We start from the raw sequence: 22,563 nt of genomic DNA on the forward strand, positions 1-22,563 counted from the left end.
GGCTATGTAAGTCCCTTCTATTTCTTCGTTTTTTTTGTAGATTTTAGTTAGTTTTTTTTTTCTTTTCTTTTGATATCGTCCTTTTGCTTGCGATTTAGTATGTGCCGGAGCCGATGGTGTAAGCTTAGACGATGTGAATCGGATTCGTGTTGAAGGGTTCGAAACAATCAACATTTTTCTTTCCAATACGAGGCCGGTAGGCTCTTTTCCTTGTTTTTCCTTATGTTTACACTTTTAAATCAGAATGATGAACTGTTTTCATTGAAACAGCAACTCGTTGGAATCTTCCGTGGAAAATTGAGTGAGAGGAAGGTTAAAAAGATCTTCCAAGTAGCTCAACAAAGGGTTAGAAACTTTTTCTGTTGTTACATCTTGTGTCTATTGTACATCTAACATTAGTTTGTTACAGATGAATGAAAAATCTGAAGCTGATGCATTCATTGAGTCATGCGTGAGGAAAATTGATCGAGCTATGGAGGCTACAGCAGATAGATATGCAGAACTCCAATATGTGTATGATGAGCTAAAGATATGTTTACGGAAATGTTTCACAATATATGAGATACAGTCTCATTTGGAGACTTCTTTTGGCGTACCTGGAAACGACACTGAGGAGTTAATTATTCGGGCACTTCGTCCGTTTCATACGGCTTATCATCTTTTTGCCAATGATGCTTCTCAACAGCGACAAGAAATAAATGCTGATGATCAGGTTGGGAATGAACGTGGAGACGAGACTGATGATCAGGTTGAATTAAATTCTGGAGGGTTGGGGGAGCATGTTGACGTAATTGTTGGAGGGTTGGGGGAGCATGTTGACGTAATTGCTGGAGGGTTGGACGAGACTGATGATCATGTTGACGTAATTGCTGGAGGGTTGGGGGAGCCTGATGACGTAATTGCTGGAGGGAATGAAGGTGGAGACGAGACTGATGATCAGGTTGAATTAAATTCTGGAGGGTTGGGGGAGCATGTTGATGTAATTGCTGGAGGGTTGGGGGAGCCTGATGACGTAATTGCTGGAGGGAATGAAGGTGGAGACGAGACTGATGTTGTTATTGATGCTGAGGATATTTTAAATCCAAATCCAGTTCTAAGCCGAAATCAGAGGAAAACACAGAGGAAGAACCAGAGAAAGCAGGAGAAAAAGATCAAGCAAGGGAGGATAGGAAAGGGAAGAGTTGGCTCAAGTCAGCCCAGGCGAGGTGAGGGGAGGAAAAGAAAGGGACGAGTTGGCTCAAGTCAACGTGAGCCAACCAATTTTGGTGAGACTGTGACAGCCAACGAGACCACCAGTGTTGTTGGTACAAATGAGCCAGCCAATGTTGAGACCACCAGTGTTGTTGGTACAAATGAGGCAGCCAATGTTGAGACCACCAGTGTTGTTGGTACCAATGAGACTGAGACAACCAACGAGACTGAGACAGCCAACGAGACCACCAGTGTTGCTAAAAATGAGCCAACAAATGTCGGTACAAATGAGCCAACAAATGAGACTGAGACAGCCAACGAGACCACCAGTGTTGGTAGAAATGAGACAGCCAATGTTGGTGGTGAGCTAACCAATGTCGGTATTCTTTCTTCTCTTAAAGAAGTTATGGAATCTGTTGAGATTCTAAAAAGTGAAATGAAAGGAATCAAAAGGGACTTGAGTGTACTAAATTCACTCCTGGAGGTAAGTTTGATTTTTAATATGTGTGTTATTTACTGTGTTTAAAAAACTCTTGATTCATTTGTCTCTTTTGTGGCAGATTCTTCATATGCATAATGAAGTGCTTAAGATTATTCCGGATTTGCGAACAAAGCCCGAACTAGAGATGATCGAGTCTTCTTTGAAGAGGCTTGACAGTCCAATAGTTTCCACTTTGGCGGAAGCAACCGTAAGAGCAATTGGCACTGGTATTTTTAGTCTAGGAGGCGTTGAAAGGGTTTGAAGATTCTGTTGCGGAAAAGGTCACGTCAAAGTATTTGCAACGCTCTTCTTCTCTCTGATCGTCTCTAGATGTTCCTGTTTTAGATGTTGCTGTTTCAATTGTCTAGGGTTTTACATTTTTTCACTCGCCTGGAAATCTATCGAGTTATAATGAAATACTCTGTTTTTAGTTGTTTTTTAAAAATTAAGAAGTTTGGGCCATTGGATATTAATCTAAGCTACAAAATTGTCATATTTTTTTTTCATCGGGTCAATAGTTAAAAAAAAGATCATTAGATGATATTGTCTAAAATAAACCACGGAGAAGAATGAATTTGAGACTTCTCCTTAAAAACATTGAAGAAAACAACTACAAAGCCACATTTTTTTTCTTGCGGAGTCTAAGAACAAAAGAACCTTAGGGGTAGAAGAAACGTTGTAAATTCCTATATAGTCTATAGATGTTGTGTAACTGTGAAAAATGAAAAAACAATTCGACATCAAGTGTTACTTATCACATTTAAGACTTCTCTGTACAGCCTTCCCTTATCATATTTTCGAGCTTATGATAACCACTTGAGCTGTAACTCATCCCACCATACGTTTTCTTGCATTTAGAGACCACCAAACTTGGCACTTGCATTACTGTGTCTTTAGACCCTAGGACTGAAACTCTGCAATTGCTGGAACTTCCTGCAAGTGTTTTTCACTAAGAGAGCTTTCTCCAAAGACTACCTTTTGATGCACACTAATAAAACCAAAATTCCCCAAGTGTACTTGTCTTCTAAATGCAACTTGTTATTTCGTGTATTCGAATCTCTTCTAGGGCTTCTTCTTTTCAGTTGTCCTGTGCTTACTTCAGCCTTGAGATGAGTCTGATACTTAATGCATGACACTTGCACCTTGTTGACGTATATGAACTTAAAAAACATTTCCTGCATTACATCGTTCTGAGTTATAGAATATTAGTGAAATCATTGTTATTTAATTTTTTCAAACAATAAAAAATTAGATTGAAACCAAACGAAAATCAAACTATATACTCAACTGCTATGAGTTCAAATTTAGATATTATATTAAATATATTTATACAAATATTATCTCGCATGTATGTCCGAGAAAACATTCGTTGTTTGACAGGAATTTGAGACCATGTACGTATAAGACATAACAAATATTAGGTCTCTTTCCAAAATATTTGTACTATTTGTTTCAAACAAGGTTTAGTCTTTTCAGACTAGATTTAATCGTTGTGAACATGTTTATATTTAGTTTTACAGTTCATGTGTTTAATAGATATGTAACTGACAATTAATGAGGTTAAGATTTTATTTTGGTATGACCCCTAGGTCATTCCTAATTTTAATTATTGATGAAACTATCATTATTTCATAAATTTAAATTAAAATATTGTATAAAAAATTATTTACAAACATAATTTGGAGATGGAGATGATTATTCACATATGCGGGTCCGAACCTAGTAAACTATTATTATATAGGACTTCGAGATGATTGAAATAAGAATTTAACCCAAAGTCTTTGTTTTCATTATCGAATCGCACTTCAATATTCTGTTAATAATATCCCAATTGAATTAGGATAGGGCTGTAATATTGGTTTAATTACCGAACTGCACCAAAAAATTTCTCAAGTAGTACTTTCTAGTTTCTACCCGGTTAATACAAAGGGAATACAAAAATGATACACATATTAATTACAATATGCGATTTAGAAACTCCTATCGTGGTGGTCTTGGAGTCCACAAACACCTTGCCGGTCAGAAATCATATGTGCAAGTTCATCAAGAAATGGTAATTTAATATTGCTTCCATGATTTTAACATCCTAAACACTTTGCTTCCATGATTTTAACACCCTAAACACCTTGTTTCCATGATTATAACACCCTAAACACTTTGTTTCCATGATTTTAACATTTCATAATTTCTTTGTAGGAAGAAGAATTGGGCCGTCCGGTATCATTTGCCGAAGTGTTCATGAAGACACATACTCGAGCTGACGGATCGTTTGTTGATCAAAAAGCTAAACAAGTAGCTGAGACTTATGAGAAAACATTAGAGGAGAGACTGTGTGAAGTGGACGATGATGGTCCAGAATATTCAGGAAATTCTTTTGAACGTTCAACACATCGTACTCTCAGCATTGATGAAAAGAATGATATCTTTTTTAAGGTAACTCCTTAGTTTCTTTATTTTGATGTGTGTATGATTATTCTTAATGGTAACTTTCTTTATTTTGGTGAAAAGAATGAATATTTTCCTTTCTTAATCCATATTTTAGTTTTCTTAATCTGCATGGTTTCTTTATTTGCTGAGCATTTTGATTTCTTAAGACTTGTTTCTAGCCTTGATGTTTTTCTTTGTTTTAGTGTACTCAAACAGATGAGAAGGGAAACCTTTTTGGTCTTGAATCTCTTGTTGAGACACTTAGTGATGTGAGCACGGGATCGGACACGCGTCCAAGACGCTCGAGCCGGACCCGGACACCTCTCGGACACGTGTATCACCCGTCGGACAACTCGGAGCCGGCAATTCTAGGATCATTCTCGGTGCAACCACTTGGACCAAGAGCTCATCCAGGACTCCAAGACATAAGAACAACCACTGCGTCCAAGCGTTCATACAAGAAGACCAATAGATCGATTCGGCCAAGGCAACCATCGGCAAGATCGTCCGTACGGCCTTCGTCCTTACCCAAGGACAAGGGTACCAAAGACATTAGAATCATGACCCGTACTCTTTTTCCTTACTTTGGATTTTTCCCATGTGGTTTACCGGAGAAGGTTTTAGCGAGGCGACGAGTTCTGACGCACAACGCCGCGTTTTGAAGCCAATGACGTGGTTCCCGCGTCAAGCCTAAGGACGTGGCCTATTTTTTCTATTTCTCTAAGGACGAGACCACTTGCCGAGAGAACGATGATTATTGCGAGGATGTTTAGTTGCCGGAATGAAAAGAAGCCGGTGGTTTTTCCGGTTAATGGTGTTTGGGTTTGTTGATGCTGTTCTTCTTCTTTTGGTAAGGTTATGTCGTTGTACGTTGGACCGACACCTCCAGACATTGTTCTTTTGGTTTGGTTTTTTTTTCTTGTTTTCTTGGGAAAATGTGGTGAGAAAATTTCGAGTTGGGAGAGAGGAAGAGAAAAAAGAGATTGAAGAAGTGAGCACGTGGTGGATTATGTAAGAGGTTTTAGAAGACGTGGAGTGATGTTTACACGTGGCGGATTATGTAAGAGGTTCCCAAGACGCGGCCAAAGAATTCCGAGCTGGTCACCATGCGCATCACCGATCAAAAATTCTAGCCGCGGCCGAGATAAAGACAAGGCGAGTATTATGGGATCTCGAACTAAGTCAAGGGAACAAACCTCAAGGAAGCCGGAGCATTCTCCCGGAGCACCAAGTTTCACAGACGAGTTGATCTCTATCCAATCTCAACTCCGACATCTTGGAGAAATGTTGGGCCAAGTAGAGTCATCTTACACCTACGGAGAATCATCGCGACACCAACACCTTGCATCACCACGGACGCTGCATCCGCGAACAAGTTCCAATCCGGACCGTGATGAGATACCAAAGAGACGACATGTTCCGCAACTCCAGTACCGTGAGCTGCCAAAGGAGACGTCTGCGCCAAGATCATAACAAGTCCAGAAGTGCAAGGGACAAGCACCAAGCTGTGCGGCAAACTAGCTGAAGGACCCATGGCAAGGACGCAACCAGATCGAGAACCGGACAATAAAGAAGACGTCTATGGATCAGGAGGGATCATAGAGACGCCAGCCGAGCCGCCAGATCAACAAGCTCATATATTTGGAGGTACAAGTCCTAAGGACATCAAGCAAGCCACGACAAACTCCTTACCACACTTGATCAAGACCGAGCCAACACTCGACCGCAGCATTCGAAGCCGACCAGGGTAAGTGAACCTTCACCCAGGACGTGAACCGAGCCGCTAGACGAAGCCAAAGACGTGTCTTGCCGTGCGATCAGTTCCCTATCCGGTATTCATTTGGTAATGGGGAGTTTCAAACAATATGAGCCACCGGAGATGGCCATTGATGGGTCTTTTCATTCGGTATTATTCATAACTACTTCAAGTAGAATGCTCCATCTGGGAGTCGGCAATAGCGTGACACCCTTCTCCATTCTTAGCGCCAAGACCTTTACCGCACAAGGTCCTATGGTGAGATATCTTTGCAACTTTGGTGCGGATCAAACTTTTGTGTGGCACCCTGGAGAGTCTCAGCAAGCAACCCAGGTTCATGACGGGATAGAAGCGACCAATGCAACTGGCCTTACCGGGGAACTCTTATCTTTTACTCTTAGGGCCTTACTGTTCCTTTTTGATCCCGGTAAGTTAAACCGCGTTTGAACTCTTGATGCTGCTGATTCGGTTTTCCTTTTTGGTCTAGGTGTTGAGTCGAGTTTTGAGGTCAAAACTTCTAGAATAGGGAGGGAATGATGTGAGCACGGGATCGGACACGCGTCCAGGACGCTCGAGCCGGACCCGGACACCTCTCGGACATGCATATCACCCGTCGGACAACTCGGAGCCGGCAATTCTAGGATCATTCCCGGTGCAACCACTCAGACCAAGAGCTCATCCAGGACTCCAAGACACAAGAACAACCACTATGTCCAAGCATTTATCCAAGAAGACCAAGAGATCGATTCAGCCAAGGCAACCATCGGCAAGATCGTCCGTACGGCCTTCGTCCTTACCCAAGGACGAGGGTACCAAAGACGTTAGAATCATGACCCGTACTCTTTTTCCTTACTTTGGGTTTTTCCCATGTGGTTTACCGGAGAAGGTTTTAACGGGGCAACGAGTTCTGATGCACAATGCCGCGTTTTGAAGCCAATGACGTGGTTCCCGCGTCAAGCCTAAGGATGTGGCCTATTTTGTCTATTTCTTTAAGGACGAGACCACTTGCCGAGAGAACGATGATTATTGCGAGGATGTTTAGTTGCTGGAATGAAAAGAAGCCGGTGGTTTTTCCGGTTGATGGTGTTTGGGTTTGTTGATGCTGTTCTTCTTCTTTTGGTAAGGGTATGTTGTTATACGTTGGACCGACACCTCCAGACATTGTTCTTTTGGTTTGTTTTTTTTTTGTTTTTTTGGGAAAATGTGGTGAGAAAATTTCGAGTTGGGAGAGAGGAAGAGAAAAAAGAGAGTGAAGAAGTGAGCACGTGGCGGATTATGTAAGAGGTTTTAGAAGACGTGGAGTGATGTTTACACTTTACAGAACTGGAATTTTTTATTTTGGTTTGTCTTATCATTTGTGCTCACACGTTAGTTTAGATTTTATTTAGGCCCAGTACATATAACCCGAAGAACCAAACCGAATTAAACCAAAGTTTTCAGTTCGGTTTGGTTTTGGATACTACGTACGTAAGAACCGAACGATTCCAAAAACCGAATTGAAAATTAGAATACGGTCCGGTTACGCGTATTACATAAGAACCAAATGAATGAACCGAAACCACATTATTGAAATGGCTTAACTAAAAACGAATTAAACCAAAAATCGTTATTGTATCACACGCTATATGTAGTAGAATATGGAATTGTTGTAGATAGTCTAAAAGAAAAGGCTATTTATTAAGATCATGAGTTAGAATACCTAGTTGTAAAAACAACTTTAAATTCGACCTCTAATGTCAAAGTGTCATTGTCTAACTGAATACTTTCCCAAAGTTTAGCTGAAGCCACAAAATTGTCAAACTCCCAACACCAGTCTTGGCCTGGTGTCTTGTACCAGCACTTAACTGCATGCAAGAAAAAATAATATATGTAATTGGTTTAAGACTTGCACACAAAGCAAAAGAAAAACAGTAGTTTCAAGACGTACGTACTTCGCCTGTTATGTGATTGTCATCGTAGTATGTGTCTGATATTCGGAGATCTGCATCCACATAAATCTTCTCATCCTCTGATAGGGTTTCACTATCAGCTAATTGCAGAAAAAAGACAATGATTTCGATTTGCCATTTTCTTTAGTTCTTCTATCTATTTGATACATCTTCAAAACTCTAGAAATCATAGAAATCACATTATTTTGTAAACATACATATATGTATATAATGTACCAATGATTTTGTAGCCTTACTTTTACTTACCATTCTTTTCCACCAACTGAAAAGTTGTCTGATACATGAAGCTTGTTTACCAATTTGGAGAAATCCTCGACAATAAATGAGAATTTGGGATTAAAAAGTCTCTCGTTAAAAGAGACGACTTCCCAATTGGTAATGGGTGGAACAACCATGACTTCAACACCAAACTCGCATTTATTCCCTTCCGAGACATATCCATTTTTCGGATCTTTGAATAAATAGAAAGGAAGCACTTGGGAGAATCCACTTACCATTCTTAAAGTATTGAAACGCTTTACCTCAGTATCTATTAGAGGACAAATGTAATCATCGTCTGTGGATTAAAAAATTGACTACCCTTCAAGAAGTTAATCGCTGTGAATGGATACTGAGGTAAAGCGTTGGATACCTCAGTATCTATTAGCTTTGGATACTGAGATTAACTTCAAAAAATTGACTACCCTTCTCTTTTAAATTATTCTGCTAACATCAGGAATATCGGCAACATAGTTAATGAGCTGAAGGTGAGCGCCTTAAAGAAGCAACCAACATCAACAAGTCTCTATCAACATTGGGGTAAGAATACATCTTGCACAAGCTTCACCTCAAGTATTCTAGTTTGGTTTTTGTTATTCAGCTCCAATTTCTAGTTTGGTCTTTGTTATATAGTTTTTAATGATATATTCCCAATTTTTACCTTCCAGGCTTGTGATCATGAACCAAGAGGTTTCCCTTTGCCTGCTCCACTTGGATGTGAAGTTTCACTTCCTAAAGCATTGAATATGTTATTAGGTGGATCAGCTTGACCAGATTTAGACTATGGTGGTGGTGGCGATGAAGTGACGTCCTTCATCTCCTGCAGCTTTACAAATACATGACTTCCCTGAGATTTTTATCATTGGGCTGTTTTTCCTCCACTATTCTTTGTCCTTAATTCGGCTGCCATTATCTAATTTCCTTTATATATGGGTCTGATAGGATGTTCTTTTCATGTAGATGCTGCAGCAAATGATGTTGAGGTTTCTGGAGAACACAATAGGCCTGACACAAGCTCACCTGATTGGAATAAGAGAAATGGCCGAAGAAGCAGAGAAAGAAGTGAAAAGGAGCCAGAAATGGATAGATACGAGAGGGAGGCTGAGCGAGAACGGGCAAGGAAAGAGAGAGAGCAAAGGAGGAAACTTGAGGATGCAGAGCGTGCTTACCAGGCTTGTCTTCGACAATGGGAACGCCAAGAAAGAGAAAAGGAGAAGGAGAAAGAGAAAGATAAAGAGCGTAAGAGGAAAAAGGAAATCCGCTACGAGCAAGAGGAGGATAAAGAGGATGATGAATCAAGAAGAAGATGGAATAGGGGTTCATTAGATGAGAGAAGAAGACGTGAAATATAACTTAGACAAGATACTCTATATATGAACTGAGACATGTTCCACTATCGTATATACTATATCATATATGAATTGAGGACATTGCTGCAGATTCTTGATCAGATTTTGTTTTGGTATAAAATTTTATTTTTTTGTGTTCTAAAATATTTTAAAATCACTCAAAGTCTAATAATAAAATTTCATAGAATCCCATTTCATTTTTTGTTTAAAAATATAAAAACTCTAAAACACAATCAAATTTCTTAAAGATTCACTTAAAATCTTTCAAAATTCTAAAATATTAAAATCCCACAAAATCTTAAAAATGTCAAGTTCAATACCTCCCTTAGACCATGAAGTGAAATTAGACCATTAGTGTTTTGTCTTTCTCTCTATGTTGTAATAGAGATTTGTCTTTGTTCACCGTTTGTCTTTTTCTATAGAGGCAAAAATGCGATTTTACTTTCATGAATGAGATATGTATTAGTTTCTATAATTATTTTACTTTAGTGCCACAGAAATAATTTCTAGTAATTTCTAATAATATATAATGCTCTTGTAAATTTTGGAACAAGTTTTTTATAACAAAAAAAAAACGAAGAAAAATAATTAGAGTCTCTATAAATAAACTAAACCGCTTATCTCATACCAAATTGAAGGAGCATCTGCTTAGTCCTGAATACGCCGATAAGTTTGTAAAATCATTGTAGAATTTAGTACATGATACAAAATCTAGAATGAAAAGACTTGATGTGACCAATAAGGAAAGGTAATATGAAACTAGACCAAGTAGTTGTTTAACATTGCAATTCTTGATCCCAATTTTTTCTTATATTCTTATAACCATAACAAGAAATTAAGAAAAATCATCTCTTTGTATTAGTGAATGTCTCAGTGACTTCAATTACAGATTGCAATTCTATATTCAGACCGCATGGAAGCGAACAAAGGAAAAAAAAAACAAAAAACAGAAACAAGACTATATATTGGAATCTTGTGTGTGTTGAAACAGAATCAAACCCATGAGGTTGATGAAGATCCATGTCCATTGCTAGGGTTGGGCATAAAAACCGTACCCGAATACCCGACCCAAAAAACCGGGTTTGGGTTGGGTACGGGTTTGCCTATAAAACTCTATTGGGTTCTATTTTCTAATATCCGTGGGTTCGGGTTAGGGTCGGGTAATACCCGGTACCCGTTTGGGTACCCATTAAACCCGAAAGCATAAACATATTTATAATATTTATCATTAATATAATGCAGTTATCCCAAAATATGATTATAATTTTGAATATTTCATTTAGTTTTATACCTAAATATCAAAAATAATCAAAATATCTAAAATATTTTGTCACATAAGTCAAAATTTAACTAAATTTATTGAAATTTAATTAATTTTAATTATATTTTTTCGGGTACCCGGTAGTTCGAGTACTAATCGGGTTCTAAAATATATAACCCAAACCGACCCAAACCCAGTAGTACTCAAACCGAACCGAACCCATATATCTAAAAATACTCAATGGATTCTATTTTTCTAAACCCGTTTACCCGAACCCGAACAGATAATACCCGAACCCGAACGGGTTACCCAAATGCCCAGCCCTATTCATTGCTAACAAAACAAGCGTAAAGCTCGTCGAAGACCACCACTTCATCATCATGACGTTCTTCACAAGAACCTAGATTAGAATTACACACAGGAGAATCATGATTTGTGAACAGAGCAAGCTGGTTCCTCGATCTTTTCAGCTCATCTTGGAGAAACTGCACTTGATGCTCTAACTTTGCATTGTCGGAGAGAGCTGCTTTGAGCTTGGACTGAAGAGTGCAGTGTTGGAGCTCGAGAGACTGAGCTCAGTTGATTAAGGGTGTAGGTATTGTTGCGGAGGTACTGAGTTCAAGTTTCACTATCACCTAAATTTTTTTTGGCTTGCAGCCCATTTATTCTCAGCGCCGGCTCTGGTTGTGCTATCTCCAACGTTGTGGCTACGCATGCATATATATATACACACACACATATGTAAACATTGAAGCGTCCTATGTAAAGATATAAAATTACTAAGATTAGATTGTTGGGTTATAAGCTTGACATAAACTTAGCTAGCAGAGTTTTTAATCTTAGCTTGACAGCTAAGTTACAAAGACATAAACTTATGTTGTCAAATTTACTATTGCATTGATAGAAAAGAAATTCATTTTAAAATGAGAAATCGCTACACGCATTTGCATATTTAGAACAAAATTATAGTCACTAGTACAAACTGGATAGAAATATTAACACAAGTCACAAGATAGAGGAGTCGGTTTATGTAGAAGGGGGGTCATTTGGGAATCAAAGCTATGGGGTACAAAGGCCCAATTCACTGTTCCTTAAAGACCCACCGTACTATTCAAAATAATGAATTGGGACTATTAGAAAGTAACTATTCAGATTAATTAATTAAAATAAATTAGTTGATTAACAAGTGTTTTCTCAAATACATGCATGTATTCACGTGGGATGGTCGTATCGTACCTACTTAAATTTAATAGCATTATCATCTAAGCAAAATGTTTATTAAAATAAAAGTACGAACACTTTTTTGTTCTCTTTGGGACAATGCATCTTGTTTTAGAGTTCTTTCTTAGGCCTTAGCATATCAGAATCGTTATGTTGAGACATTTTTGAGATACGCCCTGTTTTGTATCGTAGACAACGATCATTTACGAATTCTGACCAAATATGTTGGGCCATTGTCTGATTCTTTAACTATTCTAATAACAAAGTAACGCTTTGATGCCCCTTTGATATGTGTTAATAGACTTAGGCATATTGACGAACAGACATTAGACATATTGTAGGAAACTACTCTATAATTTGATAAATTATTTATTTTCAACAAGTATGTATATATATTTTTAAAATTAAGAGTTGATTTTATTACAGTAAAGCTAATTTTATATCAAAATTTATAAATAAATAAAACACTATATGATGTATCTGTGTTTTTTTAAGCACACTTTGACCTTGCATAGAATTCAACTATGAGGTTGGATATTGAGTTTTGGCATGTCTGAGATAGAAACATTTGATCCTTTTGAAAGCTTCTTCGATCGAAGTTGCATCGGCCGCAAACGTTATCCTCAGCCAGTTTCTTCAGCCCCACGGCAGTCCCTGTATAGCCACATCCATCCACACAAAAGTATCAAAAACAAAAAGGACTACTCTTAAATTTTGTAATTTCGTTACAAGAGACTGAAAAAAAATATCTTTACTGGGAAGAAGGATGACTGATTCTTCTCTAGCTAACTTGAAACAGAAGTCGATATCGTCGCTTACATCTTCAAGTAACGAGAGATTCAGCTTAACCTGAACGAAGTACACAAATCAAATATTTAAAAGACCTAGATGTGTAACAACAATTTGTGAAAATTTTCTTTCATAGTTTTGTATATAGATTGCTCACCATCATTGCCATGGATCCTTCTGGTCGATGCGAGGAATCAATGCAAGGAATCTCCTTGATCCAGTCACAACAAATATCCGAAGAGTTCTTCAACGAGTTCAAAGTCTTCTTGAAGAATAATTCATCCGCCTGTTCCAAAATCGTGGGAATCGCAGCCTGATGCACAACACAATCAAGAACTAAATTCATTACTCAAGATCAGAAATATTTTAGTCTAATCTAACTAATATCAATATTATACCTGAATAAATGTAGCTGGTCCACCAAGAATATCAAAGTATTTCTTAAACCGCTCGATGATCTGATCCAAAATGAACAAGATATCAGTAAGTAAACAGCTTATTTTGCGTCTCTCTGCATCATTGATTTCTAAAAAGATTGATGCTATTACTAAATTACTAACCTTAGGGTCCTTAAACGAGCCAGAAGGATCAGTGGTCACAAACCACCCGAGCCTCCAACCAGGAACTATCCATCTCTTTGATAAAGAGCCAAGTGTAAGTACTGGCACAATAGATCCAAACACACCCATTGGCACAAACGGTTTGCTCCCAAAAGCAAGATGACCATAAACTTCATAAGCTTTTTCGCTGTTTCCGCAACCTACACCACAAAAAAAAAAAAAAAAAAAACTCAAGTTCGTAAACATCAAATCTCAAACAAGAAACAAAAAACATTGGTTACAGAAATTATCAAGCTAACCTTCATCAAATGGTGGTAACTATAGACATCCCCACAAGGGTTACCAGGGTTTATAACAACCAAAGCAACCGTGTTTTCGTCTGCAATAGACTCAACAGCATCAAGATCAATCTCCCATCCATTTTCTGGGAGAAGATCTACATAATGAACCTCGAGGTGTCTAAACTTAACACATAGCTCATATATTGGGAAACCAGGTCTTGGTAGCAAAATATTAGCCCTAGTGTCGAAACTAGGTTTCTACAATGAATTTGTTTGATGGGGAAAACAAATTCCAATAAGTATTCTCACAAGGAACTCGATCAAAGCTAGAAATCAGAAAGGGGGTTAGATCTCTTAAGGCTCAAGTTAGGGTTTTTGCAAGAACAAAGATAAAAGGGTTTTTGTATTCAATTGCTCGATCCTTTACAATGGAAGGGTCTCCCCTTATTTATACTTTTTACAAGATTACAGAATATATTAACTTTCCTTATAACTTTAACCAAGATTTGGAAAGTTTCTTCTTTTTCGTCAGGTCGGTCGCGAGGTGAATTGGGAAGTCGACTCTCCATCCTCGCGGCTGGGCCTTCCGATCCGAGTGGGCCTCAAGTAAATTATCAATTTAAGGTTAGACCGGATTCCTGGTTAAATAATCGATTTATCTTTCTGGTTTAGACCGGTATGTCGGGGGTGCTAATTCCCGCACCAACAATTAGTCCCCCCCAGTTCAGAATATTCGGAAGTAAATTCGAATATCGGAACTATGAGAAAGAAAATATTCGATCTAAACCATAAAGAAATTCAGATTTATTCACTTGGACTTCTGTACCGCTTCACCACCCTTTGTCGTCGTAACACGTGTCACATGTGTTGCATCAACTAGGTCGGAAGCTGAAAGGTCGTGTAGGTTATGATGATTTTTCGTAGGGTTGCCGCCCATGTAATTCTATAAATACGCAGCTCCCCCATCATTTCTCACTTTCCGCCGACAACACAAGATATTTTGCTCTGTTCTCTCTCTTCTTTCTGCATTTATTTATTGTTGTATTTTTCGGCTTTCCTCCACACTCTCCTATCATTTGTCATGGCGAGCACTTCGGAACCCGTTTCTTCTCCTGAAACTGAAATTGATCAAATAATTTGGCGCAATTCCAAACATAAAGTGCCCAATCTGGAACGTGTCACGCAGTTCGGGCTCTGAAGCTCAACCACCTTTAATTCGATGTTCGGCCGGGGCTTCTTCCTCGCAGGCTCAACCCCTAGACTCAGAATCTAATCGCCACGAGGATGGGAACATTGAACCACCCTCTGTCGACCTGCGCCTAGAAGAAGATCGGTTCATTCCTCTGGGAATCTCGATCGAAGACATTCCGCCATCGTTGGACCATGAAGGGCGAATCGGAGGCGAAAAAACCTTGAGTTCGATCAAGTTAGTCAACGACATGCTGAACTCATGCGGCTTGGGGAACAGCAGCGTTACAATTCTAATCCCACGAGATGACCAGCATCCTTGGAATCCCCCGAAAGGATACATCCGCCTGTACGAGGATCACTTTACTGAATGTCTCCTTTGGTTTCCAATTCCGGCTTTATTGTCGCTATACGCCCAACGGCGAAAGATGCCGATCTGCCAGTTCACCCCGAGTAGTATCTGTAATTTCACCGCCGCCCTTACTATAGCGGCTGAAGTAGGAGTCGAGATCGGAGTTCAATGCTTCGAAAGGCGACAAAAACTGGGTGGTGAACATGAAACCGAATCACAACTTTCTTCTTGGAAAGAAAGTTAGTAACTTCAAAAAGTGGGCTGCCCATTATTTATATGTTCGCATCGACCAATACTCATTTGAGAACCCACTAGGCTTCCATCGAAGAGCTCGTCTGCGGAATCTGCTGACCGATTCCGAATTACAAGGAAAGATGACCGAACTGATAAGTTTGCCATTGATTATTTTGGTGACTGCCCCCTAGTGACAGATCGAGCAGCTGCGGGCGAGCTCTTTCGGAATCTGAAGATTTCTCATCGGATTCTCCCCAAGACAAGCGATTTGGAATTCGAGGAAGCATACCTCAACACCGCTCAATCTCTTCTGATGGTACATACTTTTTCTTTTTACTGCTTTCTCTTTTTGTTTAAACGATTTCCTCATGACATTCTTTTTCTGTTTTCGCAGACCGCCGCCCATGTCAACTCGATGACTCAGTTGTAGAATAGACGTCTTAAGACGTCGACAGCTTATGAGTTCGACCATCTGAAAGAGAACTTGGAGCAGATCAGGGCCGCTGACAAAGCCAATGATGAGAGGATCCTAGAGTTGCAGGCTATGATCGTTAAGAGGGATGAGTCCATCGCTAGATCCGAGGTGAAGATTGGCGAACTGGAATTTCGTCAAAAAATTCTCGAAGAAGAAAAATCTAAACTGCAGCGGGATTTCAGCGATCTGGAATCAAAATTCACCTCGGAGGTCATATGACTGCGTGGCGACCGCCTAGCCCAAGTGACTAGGACGACAAAGAAGATTCAAGACCGATTTGACAAGGTGAAAGCCTATTTGGTTGACCAGGAAAAAGTAGCTCGCCCAAAGGAGGATGTGCTCAATCAAGCTGTCGGAGTCAAGGAAACCGTGAACCACTTACTCAAAAATGGGGCGGTTATTCCTTAGGAGCAGATCGCTAATATTAGTAAGAACCAAGCTGAAGCTCGGGCAATTGTTGAGGCCTTAGACATAATCGAGTTAGAAGAAGGCGACCTTAACATGTCCCCGGATACTCTCGGCTTCGGGCTTCTCCACCCAGGGACTTGTGCTCTAGACTCAGTTAGAGATCCGCATGGATCCAACGCCGGTCTTTTCCGGGCTGATCTATCCGACCCTTCTGGCATTTGATCGTCTTGTTACTTCTTCTTTTTTCGGATTATTGGATTCGGGTTTGATGCCCATGTAATGACATTGCCGACTTGTTCGGCCCATTCTCACCTTTAGGTCTTAATGCTTCGGAATTCTCCTTTTATTTATTGGAATTTTTCCTTTTCGTAAAAATGGAAAATAGACTAGCATTGTCTCTTATTTATTCAGAACTATCCAAGTTGAGAAAACCTATGATGTTCCAACATTATCGAATGCGGAAGCCATCGAGAGAGGAATGGCCTATTATCCGAACATCCGGGTTCCATGGATATTAATTTCCATGTCAATTCAGAAGAAAGACGTGATCTAGAAAAAAAATTCCATTTAGTGGAGGATCGTCATACTGAGTATCGTGATCGACTTGCTTCCTCGGAACAAGTACAGCGTGAATTATTTCTTAAACTCAAACTGCTTGAATCCCATCCAAGAAACTGGATCGAGAATGGGTTTGACAGGATAGCTGTTTTGCCGCCGTGTTTGATTGCGTATTGCAACGAGTGCTTTCGGGAGGCGAACCAGAAGTCTACCCAAACAGATCCTTCTTTAAACGGTGACTTCATTCCGACTGACATTAAGTCGTTTTACATAAATAGGCGTGCTAACGAGACCGACGTCGCTGAGGCCCATACCATCTTTCGCCAGGTAACTGTCTTTCTTTGTTAATGAACAGCTAATCCCTTATCGCTTTGAATCCCAAATTTTTTGTGCAGGTTGAAACCATGCATCAGGAGCTAAGCCAAGATCTTCAGTACTTTCATATGAAGAAACGTAGGATTGATCGCCAGCTAGCAAGTCTGGAAGCCGAGATCGCTGAACTGAAGGTGAAAAGAAAAAGGACTATTGATTTGCTCGATGAAGCCGAACAGAAGGCTAGAGTATTGGAAACTCGCCCTAAGGAATCAGAGAAGACTAGGCTACAGCTGTTGTGGCCGATGCCAAAGCGACTCAAGACGAGTGCTCGTGAGATTGCCGCTAGTGGTGCACTAGCTCGAAATTAGCATATTTTGTATTGGCGACATGAGCCTCAAACTTTAATTTAATAATAAGACTGTCGTATTATGATAGACTGAATAAAACTTGAATTTTATTTTTATTTTTTAAATTGTACAAGAGGCGGGACGTCTCCCGGCTTACATCAAGTAATTTCTATGTTAAATAATTGTGGAGACAAAAACTCTGGGCTCCGAAGGTGGGACATTTATCCCTAACAAAATGTGTTTGTTCGGAAGTCGGACTGCAAAACAATTCTCTGGGTTCGGCTAACCATTCCGTCAAAACTAGAGGTCGAGTGCGAAACAAATACTCTGGGTTCGGCTTATCCCTACAAATGAAAGTTAATGCGTTGTGACGCAAGTTGATCATCTGGCCAGGATGTCAACGAAGTATATATTCTACTACGAATGTATTTGTTAATGAGTTTGGTCCGAACTGATTAATATCCAATCCAGATCGGAGTGAAAATGTTGATGTATATACAAATATTCTTTTTTTTTTTTGAGAGAAGGTTCGCGTGGCAAGAAACATTGAATGTTTGCACGGTCTTTTAGAGTGATTCTCTGGACGCAGCGAAAGTCCTTCCGCAATCTGATTGATGGAATCAATGGCGGTTACGTTCCAGATTTTAATATAAATAGGGGAAGGGTTGGAAATGTTCATAGCATTCCAAACTAGAACGAAACTAGCAAAAATGCTAGTGACTACCCGATCTGCATGGTTGAAACAAGCCCGAGAACGGACAGCCGCTGGAGCTAGCGGTTTTGATCCGAATGTGTCGGATAATGTCCCCCCTCAAGAGGAGACAGAGACGTCTCGATCCCGTGAACTCGTTCCGAGTTTCAACATCGTCGAATCGGAAGGGGATCCTTTGCAAAAGGAATTCCAGAGGTACCGAGCTCACCGCAAGAGACTAGGCGCATATATTAAAGCACTTCGTCTTAAACTCGAGCAAGTGTTTCGGTTCTGCCGATTGGAAGGGACTATTCGAGTCCTGGATGAGCTCATAGCCGAAGATTTCTTTCTGGCAAAGTGGCGCATGACTCGTCTACTTGCTGAGCATGCCTCGTGCGAAGAACATGTCGCCCGTATGGTGGTGACCAACTTACCCGAAGGTGATTACGAACCTTTGGGAGAGTCTGACTTCCCGCGCATCACAAACGTCTGGGCCTACCTAGGTTGCCTGAAGAGGCTGAGGCGGTACGTTAACTACTTGGAATCGATGGACCATTTCTTCTGCGAACGCCATGCCGTAGAAGGTCCATGTGCCTTCCTGGAGGAGATGGTGTCCAAGGGCTCCGAAGTGCCGATGGAAAGGCTTGAAGCCTTAAGGCGGGAGCGTCAAATCTGGTGATCTTAACTGAGCAAGCTGGTGGTGGAAGAACCGTTGGAGTCCAATCTATCTGGTCCGGCTCCCATTCTGAGACGACATGACCGTCCAGAATGCTAGTGATGGGAATCAGTTTGAGATCAAAAGACTCGCGATTAGCCTTCCCATGGGAACTAGTTCGTTGATAGGACGCTTGTCGCTTTTTATTATTATTATTTTTTATTTTTATTCTGGCGACTTGCCGAACTGAATGTAATCAATTCGAATTTAATGGAAATTTTGCCAAAAAGAAACTTTATTGATAGTCTATCTGCACTCGCTTAATCTAAACAAAAAGACATGAAGTTTCCTACGTACCCTGAGACAGGGATCAAGCTAGTCGTAGTTCATATTACAAACGAAAAATAAGTGAAGGTCGGGTCCCCCGAACCTCCCAGCTAAAGTCGTGAAGATGACTTAATAATAATAACGCTTCAAATGGGTTGCATTCCATGAGTTCCTGACTTGTTCACCAGCCATGGTCATGAGCTCGTAAACGCCAGGAAGAACTGCCTTAGATACGAGGTATGGCCCCTCCCATCGAGCGCCGAGTTTACTGGCGTTGACTTCTCTGGTGTTTTCGTAAACTTCTCGTAGGACCAAGTTGCCCTCATTGAAACTCCGCTGACGAACAGTCTTTTTTTAGTACCGAGCTGCTGCGTCTTGGTAGTGTTGAATCCGGACCAGAGCCTGGTCCTGCAATTCCTAAGCAAATTCAATGTGATCGATCAACATATCATTATTAAGGTCGGGATTATCGACCATCATGGTGCAACGAAGTATCGGGACACCTGCTTCTGGCGGAGCGAGTGCCTCGATCCCGTACGCCAAAGAAAATGGGGACTGGCCCATAGATTGCCGCGGGGTTGTTCGGTAAGACCATAGTACGACATCGAGATGATCTGCCCATGCTCCCTTTCTTCGCCCGAGTCGTTTCTTCAATCCATCTATGATTGATTTATTTGTAGCCTCGGCTTGACCATTCCCTTGAGGATATCGGGGCTTCGAGGTACTCAGACGAATTTGCCACTTACTTAGAAAGTGCCTGGTGATCAACGAGGTGAACTGCATGCCATTGTCGGTGACAATTTTGTACAGAAGTCCATGACGACATATGACGTTTTTCCATATGAAATTGGTCACGTCTAAAGATTGGATCTTAGTGAACGACTCCGCTTCTACCCACTTGGTGAAGTAATCAGTTAGCACAAAGATGAACTTCTTGGACCTTAATGGTGGCAAAGGTCCTACAAGGTCTATGGCCCTGCACATGAATGGATATAGAGCTGTAACAATAGTCAGCAGTTCGGGCGAGACATGTCGCATTGGCCTGTGACGCTGGCAAGCTTCGCACTTCACTGAGAAAGCCTCACAGTTGGCAATCATGGTTGACCAGTAATGACCATCCTTCTTGATCTTTAAAGCAAGTGCACGTCCGCCGGAATGTTTGACACTGTCACCTTCGTGCACTTCCATCATGATTTGTTTGGCCTCCTCGCGGCTAACGCAGGTAAGGAATACCCCAAACGAACTGCGGCGGTATAGGTTTCCATCCAAGAGGATGTATTTAGCACTTTGGGCTTTTAAACGCCGGGCTGCCCAACGATCCGGCAGGATGATTCCATCGGAGATATAAAGCTCAATCTCAATTTGCCAATCACCGGGTGGCTTTGTGACATCCGACATGTTTTCTATTGGCTCGTCGACTTCCATCGGAACCGAATCGTCGTTAATGACGGAGATTAGGCTGACTAGGTCGATGCTGGATGTTTCGATGCACTCGTCGCAAATCCGGATCCAAGCAGTTCGCCAAGGCTGCGAGAGTGTCAGCTGATGCGTTCTTGTTTCGTGGGACCTTCGTCAGAGAAAAATAAGTGAATTCCCTAGATAATGTCCGGACCAACTGACAGTATGCTCCCATTTGCTTGTTCTTGGCATCGAACTCGCCACTAAACTGGCTGACTACTAGTTGGGAGTCGCAGAAAACTTGCAGGCGTGTCACCCCGAGTCCTCGTGCTAACCAAAGTCCTGCGAGGACGGCTACATACTTCGTTTCGTTATTTGATGCTTTAAAATTAAGCTTCAATGCTTGCTCAAGTACTTCGCCAATCGGAGATCGGAGAATGAGTCCCACGCCAGACCCCTGATGAGACGACGAACCATCGACGAACATCGTCCAGTGTTCCTCATTAGGGGTAGGGTCTCCGAGTTCAGGAGACAGCTCGGTGATGAAATCAGCCAGGACTTGCGACTTCAAACTTGGACGAGAGCGATATTCAATATCGTATTCGCTCAACTCGACCGCCCATTTCTCCATTCGTCCGGATTGGAGGGGGCTATGGAGGATAGTTCAGAGCGGCTGATCGGTAAACACGACGATGGAATGCGATTGGAAATAAGGTCAAAGCTTACGCGCAACAACAATCATGGTGAGGGCCAATTTTTCTAGCCTGGGATACCGTGTCTCCGCATCATTGAGGGCTTTGCTAGTGTAGAAGATTGGTCTTCGGTCGCCAATACGCCGCTAACTGCCGAACTAGAGAATGAGACGTAGAGGCATAACGTTTCGCCGTCCTCTGATTTGACTAGCACCGGGTGACTGGTCAGATACTTTTTCAATAGTCGAAAGGCGATTTCGCAGTCTTCGTCCAAATAAAAATCCTTGTTTCCTCGGAGGAGTTGATAGAAAGGAAGGCATTTATATTTTGACCGGGCGATGAAGCGATTTAGAGCAGCGAGCCGGCCGGTCAGACGTTGCACTTCCCGTTTGTTAGTTGGAGATGGCAGTCCAAGTATGGCCTCGATCTGTTTGGGGTTTTGCCTCTATTCCTTGTTCGGTAACAATGTATCCTAGGAATTTGCCTGATGTGACCCCAAATGTGCATTTCGTCGGGTTCAGCTTCATCTCGAATTGGTCCAAAATGTCGAAGCATTCGGCGAGATGTTGAATTTGTTGCTCCGCGATCAAAGACTTGACCAACATTTCGTCGATATAGACCTCCATAGTGCGCCCGAGCAGGTCGGCGAACATCATGTTCACCAATCGTTGGTAGGACGCCTCGGCGTTCTTCAGTCCAAACGGCATAACTTTATAACAGTAAGTTCCCCTGTCCGTGATGAATGCTGTTTTTTTGCGATCCATCACACTCATGGCAATCTGATTGTATCCCGAGAAGGCATCCATGAATGAGAGCAGTTGGTTAACGGATGTGGCCTCGACGAGACAGTCCACTTGTCATTCTCCTTTTTAACCACGACTGGGTTAGCCAACCACTCGGGGTATTGAATCTCCATTATTTGGTCTGCTTTGAACAGCCGTTCGACTTCGTCTTGGACTGCTTTTACCCGATTTGGACCCAAACGCCTACGCTTCTGTCGGAATGGTTTGAGCGTGAGGTCGACATTGAGCCTGTGGCAGATGACATCGGGACTGATCCCGACCTTGTCCTTTTTGGACCAAGCAAATTTGGAGGACTGAGACTGTAGGAAGGCAATGAGCTTTGTCTTAATATGGTCCTCCAGTTCAGCTCTGATACCAACGGTTCTTGAGGGATCCGAAGATTCGATATTAGCATGGACGACCCGACACTCCGGAGACTTGAGCAGATCTCGCTCCGGCTTATGGGGACCGGTAAGATAGTCCATGCCCTGTAATTGCTATGCCTCCTCTTTTTTCCTTTGATTCTTTTCGATTATAGAACAAGTTCGGGCCATATTCTGATCGCCGTAGAGCGTGAAGATCCCTGTAGTGTTCGGGAAGTTAAGGCAGAGATGGGAC

The 22,563-nt window shown here is 41.3% G+C and overlaps 1 protein-coding gene and 1 pseudogene across 1 annotated transcript; both read right to left on the reverse strand.

Moving 5' to 3' along the window:
• LOC104728798 lies at positions 12,416-14,460 on the reverse strand (annotated as a pseudogene).
• LOC109127421 lies at positions 20,515-21,102 on the reverse strand. Its single transcript, XM_019232075.1, has one exon. The coding sequence runs from the start codon at positions 21,100-21,102 to the stop codon at positions 20,515-20,517; it is 588 nt and encodes a 195-aa protein (XP_019087620.1).

The sequence above is a fragment of the Camelina sativa genome, chromosome 11 (genome assembly GCF_000633955.1).
Source record: "Camelina sativa cultivar DH55 chromosome 11, Cs, whole genome shotgun sequence".
In the NCBI taxonomy this organism is placed as follows: Eukaryota; Viridiplantae; Streptophyta; class Magnoliopsida; order Brassicales; family Brassicaceae; genus Camelina; species Camelina sativa.

Bases quoted from the DNA above. Each gene is read 5' to 3' on its own strand.
- LOC109127421 (XM_019232075.1), bottom strand. From the start codon at position 21,102: ATGGAGAAATGGGCGGTCGAGTTGAGCGAATACGATATTGAATATCGC.